General features: G+C 39.8%; 1 protein-coding gene across 5 annotated transcripts in view; it reads left to right on the top strand.

Moving 5' to 3' along the window:
- LOC131462429 (chloride channel protein 2-like) overlaps window positions 1-18,046 on the top strand; it is a 148,375-nt gene that overhangs the window by 29,851 nt on the left and 100,478 nt on the right. For all 5 annotated transcript variants that reach the window (XM_058633648.1, XM_058633647.1, XM_058633650.1 and 2 more), the window contains exon 2: window positions 14,143-14,293. In XM_058633648.1, the coding sequence (XP_058489631.1) occupies window positions 14,143-14,293 (151 nt within the window). The remainder of the gene's footprint in view (window positions 1-14,142; window positions 14,294-18,046) is intronic.

Genomic DNA, 18,046 nt, shown 5'->3' with positions numbered 1-18,046 from the left:
GAGAAAAGTCCATGTGTCACTTAGGGAAATCAGAATAATTGGTTCCCAACACCCCTTTCACAAAATAACAAATCACAACTTAGTGATAAATAAGGCTAGGTCCAAAAAATCGATTCAAATCGATCTTCTATCGATCTGACCTCTGCCTGCTTCACTGGTCACCTCAGATTTTCACACAAAACCTTGGAATTCATTATTATACTCCGTGTGTCCCACAGTTCAGTTTTCTGTTATCTTCCTACCACACAAAAAAATCAGAGTTGACTTTTTCTTTAATTGCTCGATGTGTGTGGTATTGTTGATGAGGATAGGTACAAATCACGTCAAGCACTGATGAAGGAAATGCTATTTTCATGCACTTTTTTCCCCTCTTGACTGCACTGATGATATTGGTGCTTAGTAAGTGGATTTACCCAAGAACCAGAGTACTTTCCAAGTACCTCAGTACCTATTTTTTTGAGGCCACATTGATGCCAGATCAATATGAATATAATCCTGGGTTATGAAAAAGGGAGTGTACTGGCCTTTCTTCAGGTTTAGGGAATGTTAACAGAAAAGCTGCTGTTATTGTCTTCTCTGCTTTGCTTTAAACACTTTTGAAATGATTTTCATGAGTGGGAGACTGGCGGGGGGGGGGAGCAGATGGTATTTTACTACCATGTCAAGTTTTTTGATGTAATTCGACTGTGATGTGATCGCTGTGCGTTTACATGACAGCACACAGCAGGTGTTGATCCATTCATAAGGTTAGATGTGTGTAGTTGAGATTTTGGTGTTTGAATGACTTTGAATTGACTTTTGTGTCGGAGAGTAAGCAGTTTACAAACTTCAGTTTCTAGCCATGAGATGAAGCACCAAACATATTAACGCAGTGCTGACACAGTATGTCCTGTGAGAACCATATCCCTTCCTTTACATTGATGTTTAATTCAGAGTACTTTAAAGCCAAACAACTCCAATGATTTCTGCATATTTGTGTTGACACAGAATAAAAAAACCCTTGCACCAAACCTTTATATACAAATATAAAGCTTTCTGCAACTACTCTTATACTACACCTTATTGTCATCATCATCTTCCTCCGCGGAGAGGATTCTTATTAAAGTAATGGTCGGTCGATGGTGTGCAATGCACCTGTATGCTGATGGTTGCAGGTTTATTACACACACACACACACACACACTGGTTGATTGGATAGCAGGCTTTATTCCATTACAGATATTGACACAAAACTGGCCTGTCAGGTTTGTGTGTGTCCGTGTGTGTGTTCTTGTATTTGTATCTCTGTGAAGACCAAAAACTGTCCTCACAACTTTAAAGAGCTTTTAGGGTTAGGGTTAGGTATTCATTTCTGATGGTTAGGGTAAGCGGCTTGGGAATGCATTATGTCTATGAGTGTCCTCACTACGACTGCTGCGCAGACATTTGTGGTTTCGTGAAGTTATATTTGTATATTTTTGTGATATAAAATCCACAGGGCGTGAGCACATTTTGGCTAACGTTAATTTACTGTCACTTCTTAAAATGGCTGTTTATGGGTTAGGGTGTGGTTTGGGGTTAATATTAGGTTTAGGTCACGTTTAGGTTAAGATTTATGATTTTCAGTTGTTACCATGGAGGTAATGAGAAAATCATCATGTCCTCATTAAGATAGAGTATGAGTGTTAGATTATTTGCTTGATTATAAAAAGTCAAACAGTTAGTGTGACTATTCACAATTAAGAAGATTCAAAATAAAGGTTAAATGGTCTGTATTTATATAGCGCCCATCCACTCACACAGCACATTTTTCTATCACTCATCTTTTACACCCATTCACACACTGCTGCCACAGCCGTCAGGAGCAACGTGGGGTTAAGTGTCTTGCCCAAGGACACATCGGCATGTAGAGCCGGGAATCGAACCCACAACCTTCGAGTTGAAAGGCGACTTGCTCTTCCACGAGCTAGAAATGCTTTATCTAAAATTTCATTCAGTAATGACAATTTTGAGGTTTCTTGAATGCATCTTGAAGCTGTTCTCTGATGAACAAGCTGAAGTGATACAATTTACCAGGGTCTTTGAATGCATCTCGTTAACTGCTCCTGTCAGCTCAAGACGCTGTGAACCTTGCATTACTTTTACTAGCCTTCATGCGCTGGAGAATATTCCAATAATTGAGAATAGAGAATATTGACAATACATTCCAGAGTTTACAATGAAACTTTGTTATTATTATTATTGTTGTTGTTATTATTATCATTATTATAATATTATTTCCCTCTCACGTGGGTCCGTATCTGAGTTTTTTTTCTGTCTCACACTCCACGGTTGTGTTTATGTTACGTCTCTCATGTTTCCATCTTTCACTTTCTCTCCCTGCCTCATGTTTTCTCATGCTCTCTCCACCTCTCAACGGTTCACGCCTGTCTCCTCCCCTTCTTTCTTCTCCAGTATCTGTCCCAAGGATTGAGAGTCATCTCTCATTCTTAAACTTCTCTGTCCGACCGGTTATTGTCACAGCTGTGTTGTTGTCTCAGTCAGATGTTAGTGATGGGTTTGCTGAACAGTGTGTCCTCAGCCTGTGTGTATGTTCCTGTATGTGTGTGAAGCTGGAGCAGAAGGGGGGGGGGTATGTGTACAGGGCAGTGCCATGGTGGCGCCTTTGGTGCCTTCTCACGTCCAAACTGAGCACGTGTGAGAGGCAAGAAAGTGATGGAGAGCTGAACACTGCAAACCATTGTGCACAAATGTCGTCTCTCCCTCCTCCCACCACTTCTGTCTCACCCTTTTTCTCACTGGGACTCCATTGTCTGTTCCCTCACTTCATCCAAGATTGAATGCTATTATTTGAAAATGAGACGTAATCTCACATTGCACTTCCCTATTGCACAGCAGTTTATCATCAATCAAGAAATGGTATGGTCAAATCTCATGTTGGACAGTACTTTTCTATTACATAGCTCTAGCTCTTTGAGATTTTAGAAATGTCCTCGCTAATTGTTGGAGATTAACACAGGTTTTCTCTCATTTGTAAGTATTTTTTTTTACTGATCTTCAGTAGAAGAGTAAAAAAGACTCGAGCTCTGCACACCACGTTATAAAGCAGCATTCATTTCCTTTACAGTGACACCCCTGAGGAGGCATCATAGATGGGGCAACACAAAAGTGACTCTGTATTCTGAAGATACTCAAGGTTGTGATATAAACGTGGTATTGCATCATCCCTTCTTATTAAACCACTTTTCATAGGCATTTTTGCTGAAATGCTCTGGCAATAGATTATTGTTAGTGCTTAATCTGGTGTGTCTTTTCTTTCCAACTGTCAAGTCAGGATAATGATACACATGGTGCAGCTTTGCTTTACCTTTGATTAATTTAGATTAACTTTACTCTTGTTTGCAAAACTTCCACAAACTGGCATGACTGTCAAGATGCCACAGCCACAAACAGCCACAGACAGCCACAGACAACAGTTGTTATTGCTCTGCCACTCATGATGGTCTTCTGTGAGTCGGTACAATTTGGAGATGATGGATTGAGTTGCAGTACGTCACCTGAAGAGTTCCTCTAATAGGAGTCTGTCTGTCTCCCTATAGATTTATTGAAATATGCAGTGTGTAGGTCCTGAATTGGATGATGTTATTTTTTTTTTTTCATATAATGTATTTATTAGTAGTCTAAAAATCTGCCATAACTACTTATCGTCTGATAATACCCAGCATCTTTGCTTGAAATGCTCATCCCTAGTATAAGTCGCAATTAAAGGTCCTCTTTACACATTCAGCGACCCTGATATGGACTAACAAGTTCATGCTGAAGTGAACAATAATGGACATTGGTTGTTTTTTTGTTTTTTCAAATGAGTGATAGATGTTTGACTGTTCCAAATTTTTTGGGTCCACTTTTGTTTTTATATCCACCTCAAACAAACAGTCAGATAGTTTATGTATATAAGTACTAGGGATGGAAATCGGTATCGGTCCGATACTGGTCAAAATCACTGGATCAGATTCTGAAAGTGATTCCTAAGCTTTCCAACAATGTGTAACACATGGAAAACATTTGAAGAAGATGTAGGCACTCCTCAAACTGTTTTAGGAAGAATTTGAACAATGGTTATCAGTAGCAGGTCTAGGGACCCCAAGGGTTCTATGAAGAGGTCCCAGGGGGTTCCCAGAGAAAAAAATAATGAAATATGAATATAAATTTCATTAAAATGAGAAACAAAAAGTAATATACTTAAGAGTTAGAATGATCAAATAGATCTATCGCTAATGGAAATAACCGCGTCATGCCGAGGCGAGGCGTGCCGCACTCATGGAAAAGAGTCTTATGATTTGATTTTTATGTGACAATAAACATATTATCAAGAAACGATCAACAAGAATTGATCATATTTGTGACAGTTTAATCACAAGTACATCGTCAACTTAGATGACGTTAAAGAAATCTACAGAGAACTAGTCAAATGCTGGAATATCCACCTCTTCCAAGTGAAGACACTTAGCTAGATAGCTAAACTTGGAGTTGAGTGAACCAGTTTTAAACAAGCTTCATCACACTGGTACTTCAGACTTCAGATGTTAGGTGAAATCAAACCAGATAAAAAAAAAAAACATATCCTTGATTTGTTAACCTTGCTTCACAGTCCAGGCCTCTGACATGAATGTAATCAGAGATGCAGCCTTGATATGAACTGCATTTTAATACCAGGTATAAGCAGAGTCAGAGATTCTTGCTTTATAGCAAAATGGAGTTTAAATGAGCTATTTAGATGTATGCAGCGGTCTGGTTTCTGAATATCAATGTCTATATTTCTTAGTAATTTGCTCAGTGGAGTCTGTAATTTGCCTTCGGAGCTGCTTTGCTCTGCTCTGCCCACAATTTAAGAAGGAAGTAATGCATATTTCCCCACTAATAATGCATAATTTCATCACCTGCAACCCATCCATTTTTCATTTTGGTGACTAGACGTGCATGATCTGTAGCAAAACTGCTGCATCCACTGATGTTATGTATTACAAGTGCTGAAGTTCAAGATGCCTTTAGAATCAGTAATATTTACACACACAACAATTAGTGATCGTTTTTAGATATCTTGAATTAAGTTTCAGATAGTCAGAATGAAGTTATCTGAAACTAGAATTGGAGATATCTATAAACAAACCCCATGAACGCAAATGGCAAAAGTAGTTTGAATCTTACTACTGTAGTAAAGACTGAATTACAAATATCCAAAACTGTAGTTTTGACGAGTAATGACTGGCGTCACAATGATGTCACAGATATCTGTAATGGCAATTCCAGATGAAAATTAAATTAAATTAAATTAAATTAAATTAAATTAAATTAAATTAAATTGGAGAGTTGATCAGAGCTGAAAATTAAATTAAATTAAATTAAATTAAATTAAATTAAATTAAATTAAATTAAATTAAATTAAATTAAATTAAATTAAATTAAATTAAATTGGAGGGTTGATCACAACTGAGTGTGCCCACCACAAGGGACCAACCTGACCAAATGTGTCTAACATTCTGACATGTTTTGATGGTGGGAGGAAACAGGAGAACCTGGAGAATCCCACGCAGATGAAGTCAGTTTCAGTATTTGCCTTCAAAACCACATGTGGCTTCCAACCTTGGAAGGAAGGACAAGAAGTGACAGAAGTGAAGTGTTTGGAAAAGTGCAGGAGAGCAGTTTGCCAGCTGAGCTGAATGTGCCCAAAGTAAATATGGGTTTTCTTAATGAGGCGACAGAAGAGTGCACCTGCTGCTCCCACTTCCTCTCCCTCTCTCCCTCACACACACACACACACATGCAGGTCCACAGCATCATCATGTTTATGATGCATTGTAATTTAGTTATACATCGCAATTCATTTATATATATATATATGTTGAAGTGTCATTGTATCAATATCTGCATTGTGTGAAGTCAAGGAAAGCTGTAATTCAGTGTCATTTAAACAATATTTATTTATTTTATATACAATAATAAATGATCAGGTTTAAGATCACTTCTTTTTTAACTGCTGATTTTAGTTTGACTTTATTTTTATGCTTGGGTTCGTGTTGGCGTTTCACACTTTTAACCACTGCCACCGTCTCAGAGCAGATGAGACGGCGGTTTCAAGCTTCCTAAGGGAAGGATGAACATGAACGCTTCGGTCCACTGTCCAGAGTGACAGCTTTTTTCCGCACCTCTATTCAATAAAGGCCCGCCCTCCCTTCCTGGGATTGGCTGACAGCCTGCCCTACCCTGCCTGGGTCCAGACAGGACAGAGTCTGGGTCCGGACCTGGACCGTGGTCCACCTTTAAGTGACTTATGCTAGAAAACATTATCCCATATCTAAAAGATAATTCAAATCTTAGTCATAAAATCAACCAGTTCCTTGGAAATTAGGTTCTGGCTCATTGGGATCAGATTTTGGTCTCCATGAGGACTACTGGTCCTGATTATAAAGGTCCTATATAATATCAGCCCTTTGCTGGATCTGTTGCTTTTTCCTGAGATGTGGAACTAATGCTAATGTGCAGCTGCAGGCAGACAGAGAGAGAGAGGGGCAGACAGACAGACAGAGAGACAGACAGACAGAGAGACAGACAGACAGAGAGAGAGATTTTGTGTGTGTGTTCTTGCACAGGTACAGTATGAACGTTTTTTCTGATCCTCACAACTTTAAAGGGCTTTTTGTGGGTTAAGACCTGGTCTTAAAATTGGTTTAGGGTTAGGCAAATTATAAAGGCATTTTTCAATATACAGTCCTACTTGACTTGACTCTGCTGGGTTAGTTAGGGATAGTAGCTGGTACCAGGCCGTGCTACGACAACCCCACACACGGTGTGGAGGTTCCATGAAGCAATGGAAAATGATGTGTCTGATACCCAAACTGAGTCGAGTGTTATCATGGAAGTGAAAGTGTCCTAAATGGTGCGTGTGTGTGTGTGTGTGTGTGTGTGTGTGTGTAATTAGTCCACTGTGAGATTTGTTGCTTATCAGCCTGAATAATCACATTAATGTGGCTGAAACAAGCCGGAGTTCCTCCTTTTCTTGGAAGGATGTTTATCGTTACTGTGTCTATGCATTGTTTGTGTGTGTGTGTGTGTGTGTGTGTGTGTCGTATAATTCACTAGTTGTAGAGCCTCCAACGTTAATCACAAGCCATTCCTCCAGTGCCCACAGCTGCACTCTTTCATTCTCTCCCTCTATCTCTTTCTCCCTTCCTTCCCTCCCTCCGTCCCCCCGGAGCGCACAGTTAAGATCTAAATTCAGCTCACATTGTCGAATGGATTCTGCTTATTGTGCCAAACTTCTCCCACACACAAATTAACCCACTCTCCTATTCTTCACCTTTCTTCTGCAGTCTGTCCATCACTTCCTTTCTTCGCCGGGCTTTTCCTGCCTCTTATTTTCTCTGTCATCCGTGCGTCTATCCATCCTTCCCTCCTTTCTTCCCCCTGTTTGTCCAGCTCCAGGTCAGTGTGAGAGAGCCCCTGAGGGTTGGCATGGCAGCCTGGCACAAGCACACAGCACTCCCAGTTAGCTCCCTGAGGTGCCCCACAGGATTATTGGGAACTCTTTTATTTACTGTACATTCTTCCTCATCCCTCTCCCTCAGCTTCTCTCCTTTGAGGCCTGTTTTCTGAATCTGTGTAACAAACACAGTCCTGCTGTTTATGAGGCTTTTATTAGTTTAACTTGTAAGAATTGCACTTATACTTCAGAGAGCTCTCAAGAGTAACAAAATAAAGGTACTTTGGTGAGTGTGAAGAGTGAGACCTCGTCTCGCTTCACTGATTCACAAAAGTAAACCTTTAAAGGGACAGTATGCACATTTTACACACCAAAGTTTGTCTACAGGTGTTGGGGCTGAATAACAAGTGGAAAAGTAATGAATACAGCTCTTTGTGTTTGTATAGAGGCAGCCATGTCTAATCTGATGAATTATTGGACCTCAAGTCTGTGTGTCCTCCATTTATTCCCAATTTCTTTCAAAAAATGGTTGAATATTTATCGGTAAATCTTGTCAGACTGCATCTTAATCTCATTTGAGATTGAGTCTGGAAAGAGTGTAGTCACCTTCCACTCCCAAGAGGCATGACCTAACCATGTAGATCAAAATGTCTCTGTATGCAATTGAATAGACCTGCAGCCAGTCAGACCAAGGATTAGGATTATGTAACGTGTTGTAGGATTATGTAACGTGTTGTAGTTTGTAGTTGTAGTTTTAGATTAGCCATTAGAGTAATGGCTAATCTGGTGCTAGTCTCTATTGATTTAACACGGCTAGAATGGATGGCATTGACCAGTACTCACTTCATCAAATGACACTGTGTGTGTGTGTGTGTGTGTGTGTGTGTGTGTGTGGGGATTCTTACTACCTTTACATTGGCTTCATAATAAGTGTGTGTTGGTGGTTCAGCTATCAGAATTGTTGTGTGTAATTGCTGTAAATAATCCCACTATTGTTGTTCTGCAGCGGCCATTTTATCTACTACTTCTTATTCCGCAGTATTTGTCCGTGAACTAGTTCTGCGTACTTCAACATAGAAACTGTATTCAAACTTCAAAAAGTTCTGCTTAATAAGAAAATCATTGCTTGGATTTTTTTAATTCGGTATTTTTGATCATTACATTCTTTTCCTATTGAATTGAATTGAATTGAATTGAATTGAAAATGACAAAAATGCAGATATTCAGCTATTTACGAGTGGGACATTGTTTGTTTGTATTTGTCTAATTGGAATATTCTTTGATTTCCAATACATTCAATCTTTTATGCAATTTTTGTTCTATTGAAGTGAATTGAAAACTTTTATAAAAACATACATTTTCAGCTTTTTTACTTCATTCAAACATCAAAATGTTCACAAAAAGTGTGACTTTAACTTTAATAAACCTCACACATTTTTCACAGTTGCTGTTAAAAAATAATGGGATTTTCACCCTATACCAGAATACCAGAGATTATTTTTAGAGTTGATGACATCACACCCTTGAGTTGAGATCTCGCTCTCTAGTTCACGGTCGCTCTTCATACATGATTGTAGACACATCTTCAGAAATTGCCTCTCTAGTTTGTGTGGATGAAGTCATTTCCTGAAACAATGCACTGTGTTTATAAAACGACTAATTAAAAGATTGTTTTCTATTTCTTGCGACAGCTGAGATTTAATCTTTCCCTTAATATCTGATCCAGTGATTCTGACCAGTATCAGACGGTGATACTGAGTGTCCGAGCAGCTCAACCCTTACACAAACTAGTGTGGAATTTTCAGAAAAACACTCAAGCTCTAGGACAGGGGTTGTACTTATCTTTTATCTCTATTCTACTTGTTATCTTACCTGTTGTGAGTGTCATTAAACAAGGTCACCTGACCGTTTTCTGTCTGAGCATCAGTTGTTTACTGGTGCTGGTTTATTATCAGTTAGTCTTTGAACTGAGTTTGTTAGCGTCTTGTGACTTTAGTGTCTCCTCGTTCTTTCCAGTGGCTCCTCGTCCTCGTATCACTGCTGTACTCCTTTGTGACCCGGGCCATCTAATTTGCCCCCGAGTCCTGGACGACCCGTTCATCTGGGATCAATTAATCAATGCTCAGTCTGACTATGCTGAGCATAATGATAGGCTTTCAACCACTAATGTCTTTGTTCTACACCAGTCTGTTTGTTTCCTTCCTCTGGTCAGATGCGAGTTTTAACGGGGTGCGTCTGAGAAGGTCTATGTTTACCCACTTGTTTTGGGGGTTTTTGACTTTCCATTGTATTTGAACTCTACTTACTTAATTAAAACCTAGACTTGGCAATCATGAATAGGGTAGAGAATGCCACTGAGAAAGGCATCTTGGGTGAAATGGTGGTTTCAGTTGAATGTCACAAACCGCAAACCGCTTTTCAAATATTTTCCTCTTTTTCCCACGTTTTCATTCATTTCTCACTCCAAGACTAAACTTTTGTATGGAACGCACAATATCCCCAGGGTTTTTTTCCTATGAATTATTATATAGAAATACTTGAATGAATCTGAACCAGACCCAGAAAGAGAAACAGAGGAAGATTCATCAGCGATTCATCAAGAAACAATTTAAATTGTTTGGACAACCTTCTGTTACTGTGCTGAACTCTATCACTGAGTTAAATGTTGTGTTAGTGCTTTGGAGTCAAGCTTAACTGATCGTCAAAATGCACCAAAAACACTTTTCACACATTTCAGAATTGGGGTTCAGACACAGGAGTTCTTCCTTCACTTGACATTATAATCTCCAGGTGAAGGGGTGGAGCCAGACTTTAGGCAGTCATTTATTTTTGGTCTGTTTTTCAGAGTCATTTTTTTCTGATTTACTGATTTATTTTTTCTGAGTTTAGAGCGGATTTGAAACAATAAACACATTCATTCCTTTATTGAGAGTTCTGGACGGCTTGTTAAGTTTAATCAAGTTTTACTTTGATCTGGGTTTAAGACACTGGGAGATCGTCCTGACCACCTGAGAAAATATTGAGCCTTAGAAGTATCACCATTATCACCAACCTTCAAATGCAGTGCTGTAAATCAGTGTAGTTTTTGTCAACGATGACACAATTATTTTGTTGACGCCCCTTTTTTCATGTCGATAACGAGACAGTGACGACATGAACGTGGATCTTTGATGATGAAAACATGACGAGATGTGAAAATTAGTGGATGGTCTGTCAGACATTCAAATGTATGACATTTCTGTTTATTGTGCATGTAATCAATTGAAACGCTGCGGCCTTGGGAAGCGGCGAGGTCAGGGCGGGGGTTCGCTGTAAACCACCCTGAATCCATTTCTCCACGTCACCATGACCATGACTATGGCCATGGTGACGTTTCTGTGTAGCTTGTTTCTCTTCAATCTGTCTGGCAAGCTCTGGCTTAAGCAAACTGAAACGGGTTTGGATCTGGTATTTCAGAAAGAACTCAGCCGGTGTCCGTGCAGTCGCAGTGTGGGCTGCACTGCGGTACATGAGCAGGAACTTTGCTGTGACTGAGTGGCAAAAGAGCCTTTCCCTCCACCTCCAACCTCCAAAATCCAGTTACTGTTACTGTTACTTTATCAGGTTATCGTACGAACCGATATCACATAAATAGGCAAATATTGTTATCAGACATCTCTAGTTTGAGACAGTGTGTACAAGGTGCGTGTGTGTGTGTGTGTGCATGGTTGTTTGATATCTAAATACTTGCTTCAGGGCTGGTGCCACTTTCTGCCTTATCCTGACATGAACTATGCAAAGTTTATTTATTTATTTATTTATTTTTTAATAATCTAAAAGCAAACTCTCAGATTTTTTTTTTCTACTTACATGTGAATATTTTCTGATGTCTTTGCTAGAAATAAATCACTAAAACTGAATATTCTTGATTTGTGGACAAAACAAGACATTTGACCGAGCAACTCATTGATTAATACAGAAAATAATCAACAGATTAATTGATACACACTTTGTGTAAGAGCTGCATGATGTGGTTGTTGTGTTTAGCTTGACACATATTGCTATTGTGTTATGATTCATAATTTAGGCAGTAGGACTGATCATTTTTGGGGTGGGTCAAAATATCTGTTTTGATACACCAGGGCAAATATTGATATTTTAGGCAACTTTTCATGGAAGTGTTGTTGTCTTCAGTTCGACAGATATTGTGCTGTATCGCTATAAGATTGTCTTGCGATATGTTGATGATCACTATCGTGTCGTATCGTGAGGTACCCTGTGATTCCCACCATAATCTCAGGTGTGATTTGGCATTTACTGTTTTTCAACAGATATTCTCATCTGAAGAGCAGGATTTGTGGCATCATTTTACCTTCATCAAATAAATGCAGTATCTTCAGATTTGGAATTTGCACTAGGTGAAAATGTCTTGACTTTCTCTGAAGGTTAACAGTAATATAATCTGAATTGTGACTGCATGTGTCCATGATAATGCTGATGTTTGATTATTATTGTCATTATTATACAACATTTTTTAACCATCAGCAACTTTTATGCTGCTGAAATTACACTTGATGACCTTGATTGACCTTGCTGGAAGTCATTCCTGTCCACCACCCTGAAGCACCATGGGGGGGGGGGGGGGGGGGGCTCTGGTTTCTGGGCTGTGTACAATACTTGCTACTTCCTGCTTTTTGAACTGTTGACTTGACATCTTTTATGTGTGTTAGTGTGTGTTGTGTAGTTGTGGAGGGAGTGAATGTGGGTTTTGTACAGTTTGGCAAGTTTGGAGTCAGTCTTTCACTTCTTAGCTGAGGCTGTGTGTGTGTTTCCTTCAAGGAAACCTTTTTTTTCTTGCAGGAGGTCATGTATTTATAAAGGTGAAAGGTTGTGAAGGTATTGGTCTGTAGGCAGGGCAAGGCTGCTGCTGCTGATACAGAGGTCATCCAGGTCATTGTCAGTTTGACCAGGAGTAAATATTGTAAGTCAGCAACACTTGATTGTGTTGTTCCACCAGTCTTTATTGCAAGGCAATTAGATCCATCAAAGATAGTGGAATGAAATGGCAACCTTTGCAATTTGCTAACTGAATTGTTCCAAATTGTGACTCCAATTTGACAAGTAATTGTTCAGTCCTAGTAAGGATGTTTCTTTTTGTAGTTTGTTCCTAGCAAAGGCAGCCCATAGACAAGCATAAGGGAATTGGACTTGGAATCGAAGAGTTGCCTTGAATCCCTGCCAGGTCAAGCCCTGGGGTTCCCCATAGCAATGTACCCAATCTCCAGTGCTCATTGTTAACTGGACTCTATAAATTGACCACAGCCACAGGTGGGCCAGATCCAGTGTACACCTAGTGCTGGTCCCAAGCCCAGATAAATGGGAGGTTTGTGTCGGGAAGGGCATCTGGTGTAAGAATATCTGCCAAATCCAACATGCAGATCATCCAGTGTGGTGACCCCTAAAGGAGGGGGGGAGCTAAAAGAAAAGGAAAAAAAGTCTATTAACCAGACGGATGAGGGTTTGATTCATGCACCACTAGTCTACATGCTGATGCGTCCCTGGACAAAACACTTAACCCAGAGTTGCAGGCAGCGTTTGAATGGGTATGTCAGGCTGGCCAGCTCCTAGTACAGCCTCTGGTCATCTCCCGTCTTGACTACTGCAACACTCTGCCAACAGGCCTCCCCAACCGGTGCTGTGAAACCACTACAGATGGTCCAGAAAGCGGCAGCACGCCTAGTCTTCAATCAGCCTAAAAGGGCACATGTCACCCCTCTGTTCATTGAGCTCCACTGGCTACCCTTAGCCGCCCGCATCAAATTCAAATCACTGCTGCTAGCCTATAAAGTGCTTCATGGGTCTTCTCCCACCTACTTAAATGCTCTCCTAAAGGCTTACGTTACCCCTCGACTACTCCGTTCATCAAAGGATTGTTGTCCGGTGGCGCCAACACTCCACACAAGACAATCCAGACTCTTTTCATGTGTCGTTCCTTGCTGGTGGAATGACCTACCGAGCGTTAGCAGAACAGGGGCGTCCCTGTCTATCTTCAAGAGGCTCTTGAAAACCCAGCTCTTCCAAGAGCATCTTCTGTCCTAGCACTTACCCTACCCTCCTGTCCTACTGCACTTGGAACCACCTCGGCACTCTCACCCTCTAAAAAGCATGATAGTGTGAGTGAATGGGTGTGAATGGGTGAATGGCAATGAGTGGTCATCCGGACTTTTACAGTACAAATACAGTTTTTCAGTAAAACCATAACGTCGTTGCAATATTCAACTACATTATCGCAGATTGCATGCGTTTCTAAATACTATGCAGCCCTAGTGTACATTGACTCCATAAGCCAATGTTCTCATTGTGTCTTGTTTACTACTTGGGCGGCATGGTGGCGCAGTGGTTAGTAGTGGCGGTTAGCACTGTTGCCTCACAGCAAGAAGGTGCTGGGTTCAATTCCTGGTCTGGAACTTTTCTGTGTGGAGTTTGCATGTTCTCCCCATGTCTGCGTGGGTTTCCCCCGGGCTCTCCGGTTTCCTCCCACCATCAAAACATGTTAGAATGCTAGTTACATTCGGTCAGGTTGGTCCCTTGTGGTGGCGCGCTCAGTCGCAGTGGCTCTGATCAACCCTCCATCTGACCTCAACATTTCGTTGTGCAATACCAGTTGTTGTATAATGACAATAAAGATGCTTTCCATTTTCCAGATGTATGGGCGCTACACTCAGGAGCTTGGGGTGTACGCCAAAGAGGAGGCCGCTCGGCTGAGGGAGAGCGGGCAGAGGAGGTCGGTCAGCGAACGAAGTCGGAACCTGGATCTGCTGGAGTACGACAAGGGACGCTGTGCCAAGTGTCGCAGTAAGTTTTATACCATCTCAGAGATCCATGAAAAGGGTTTTACTCAGGCTCCTGAGGAGTGCAATCTGTGTGTGACATGAAATAAACCAGACTGTTCTGTTGTTCACAATCAGTTTCCACTGCCTCAAGAAGCCATTAAGTCAATCATCCTCCTTAACACACCTCACTATAAGACCAACATGTCTATTGATGTTCAGATGTGCACGAGTGCATCTCCTATGTAATGAATGTGAGTTCAAGATGTGAAAATGACGACTGTGTCAGATGCACCAGCAGTTTGACTTGCCAAAACCACTTTACAGCACACGGAGAGATTTCTTTCCTATCTTTTCTTTAATATAAAATTCTAACATAGAAATACAACCAACTTTTCAGTCATGTACTGTAATGTCTGTTAAAAGAAATTGAACAAGTGCAGTGTTTCGGAATAACCATTCTTTTCAATTTTAAAAGCATTTTTGGAAAAGTAAACTTCTGGATGAAAACAGGTGTAAGAGCCAGGGAATAGCAATACAATAATGAATAAATAACAATTAAAAGTAGAATAAATATAGCCTGACAGCATAAAGATATTTCTCACACATCAATGGCAAGTTTTTCTTTGAAAACAGAAGCATTTCTGCCTTGTCTGTTTCTTTCCTCATCGACCACAGCCAGGCTAAACAAGCGCTCGCTGTCAACGTTTGTACACGTGTAGAAATCCCCACTTCTCTGTCTGTCCACTCTCTGAGCTAACTTACTACACGTAACAACGTGTGCTGCTGATCATGCGCCGGTCGCCAGTCACGGCCGATCACGTTAAAATCGGCCAATTCCAGTCACCGGCTGATCGATCAGTGCATCCCTAAAAGAAACCCCTGATAACTTTGATGCTATGCTAGTAGTGACTCAGCATTGAACTTTAGGTTAAGGGTAAGGAAGTATTCCCTGTTCTCTGAAGCATGAGTGACGTAGCAGTGTTTTTGCAATGGGAGTTCCACACTGGAGCTTTTAATCTTGTAAGTTAAGAAAGGACATTTACTTTTGTGCTCCCTGTGCCTGAGAAACAGCGTGAGACATGGACGCTCAAGGTTCACGTCATAAGATCTACACCTACTTAATTCTATGATATCTGAAGAATATTTTTTTGCAACTTGATGTTGTTGTCTGAAAACCTTTTTGGGACTAGATACTTAAGTGTGTAAATCACGGCTTTTAAATAAAGGATTGCATAAACAGAAGTCGCACAATAACACATTGGAATTTACCGGTGGAGGCAGCAGTGGATCAACATTCAATATACATATATGTATATATATGTATATTGAATATATATATATATATATGTATATATGTATATATGTATATACTGTATATATATATATATACAGTATATATATACAGTATACATGTGACATATACATATAGTTTGGTGATGACTGAGTTCAAGAGAGTTAAAGTCACAGCTGCAGTTATAACTGATCGTTCATCACTTCTGCCACATTAAAGGGAAAAGTAACAGTCTCTGCTCCATAAAGCAGCTTGAATCACCTTCTGCATCACATCATTTGTACATTATTTTAAAGGTAATAGAAACATTTTAGTTTCACTTGAGTGGTCTGGAAGAGACACAGTGACTCACTGCTTTGAGAACAGAAAGAAAAGCTGAGGAACAGTAATGACCCACCGTCACATCAAACTTTTCATATTTGTGTACATACACACTGCTGATAGTGATAGTAATAATAAGATACTTGTATGTGGGACACAAAACAGGATGAAACAGACTGTAAACACACTTCACTCACACACACACACACACACACACACACACACACACTTGTCATTTGAATCCATGTGACAGGTGCTTTATTTGAGTCTGATATGGTGGCTCATTTAAATATCTCTCCTTGCATTTGTCATTTTATCAAACACCCTTTCTCCTCATAAAAGCACATTATACACTTTTAATGTATAATGTGTTTCAAAATACAAAATTCACTCGGGCTGCAACAACTATTTGATGAATTAATTATTAATCGATGACAAAAGGAATCGTCAACTATGTTTATAATCATCAGTTTGAGTCTTTTTTAAGTAAGTTTTCTGATTTTTCTGAACATTTTCCAAGTAAAATAATCAACAGATTCATCGATTATGAAAATAATCGTTTGTTGTAGCCGTAAAATCCACAGTAATGGGAGAAAGAGAAAGGAAGAAGTAAAGAGAAAATGCAATCCAGTTATTTTGATGAAAAAACTCAAATTCAAGGGTCATCCTCTTCACCTCTTTTGTAGCCTAATTATTCAAATGACTTCAGCTCAAGCTTTTATTCCTGTATGTTTAGTGAGTCACTGCTGAAGGGCCTCCATTGCTGCTGCCAGTCCTGTGTAAACACAGTGCCCTCTGCTGTTCACAAGTAACCAGTGCAGCCACAACTCATCACATCCTTGCTCTAAATGCTGCAGATCTCAGCATGTTGCAGTGTGTGTGTGTCTGTGTGTGTGTTTGTGTGTGTGTGTGTGTGCCCCCCCCCCCCTCCTCTCATCTTCTCTGTGAGGATCTGAACACCAAAATGCCAGTGATGGAATTGATTTGTCTCTCTGGAGGCGGATTCAGGAGAGAGGAGATGTGGTCTGGATTACACACACACACACACACACACACACACACACACACACACAGACACACACACAGGGAGGTAAAGGCGTGTAACATGAAGCGACTTGCTGAAAATGTATGTAGATGTAAAGCTGACACACACACACATTCTTCTGTATTCCAGTGGCTGCAGTGGGAGAGCGGGTGGTACGCTCACTCTTGCACGTACACATACTGTACATAAAGAATACTGTCTGTATACAAATACACATTCACTTAAAAAACACCTGCCTTATAGCTTGTTTCCATTAGAATTATGGAAATACACACCTTCTTTTAAAAAATAAATACAAACTAAACAGCTTCATCATGCAATGAATAACAAACAAGTGTTCATTTTTTAATCCAAATCAGTTCATGAATTATTCTGTTATAGAACATTAATCATCATTTCATGTGCACAGAAGCGATGGCATATTTGAGAAAGTGAAGTGGTAAATGTGCTGTGCGTGGTGAGCTTTAGTCGTTCTAACAGCTACTTCTCCACAATAGTTCTCCAGCTGATTGTGACAGAAAACAATAATGCTGTCAAACAATCAGGTTGTTCTTCATAATGATTCATGACATTTTTATTAGTTCAGAACTTCATTGCAATTCACAACAGTTTTTTTTAACTTTGTAAAATAATGTGCATCTTATTGGGAATCAGACAAATCCAAAAAGGTTACTTTGTTACTTGATTATTTTACAACTTAAAAATGTTGTATTAAGCCTGAGGTAGCGACATGTCTACTTCAGTAATATTAATGCCACAGCATAATCATTATTTTTTTCATTTGATACACTATATCAATTTTAAACATCTCAAGCCAGAGACACCACAGTACGATACGTTCACGATATGTAAGTCATGATATGATTTTATCACAATACTGAAAAACACTGAGTATTTGCAGAGTGTAATGTGTATTTGTAACATCAGTTAAAAAATGATATGCTAAAAAAGAACGATACTTGGTGTCTCAAAGCCGATATAATATTGATATAATATTGCGATATTTCACTGTATCGATCCCCCCACACACATTGTATACAGTAGATAATAATCTGTTTAAACTTGTGTAGTTTAAAGGGGAAACTGTGTCTTTGGAATACAAATAAAACAAAAGTCGA

The sequence above is a fragment of the Solea solea genome, chromosome 7 (genome assembly GCF_958295425.1).
Source record: "Solea solea chromosome 7, fSolSol10.1, whole genome shotgun sequence".
NCBI lineage: Eukaryota > Metazoa > Chordata > Actinopteri > Pleuronectiformes > Soleidae > Solea > Solea solea.
Note: the sequence above shows the minus strand (reverse complement) of the source record. Positions and strands in the feature narration are given on the sequence as shown.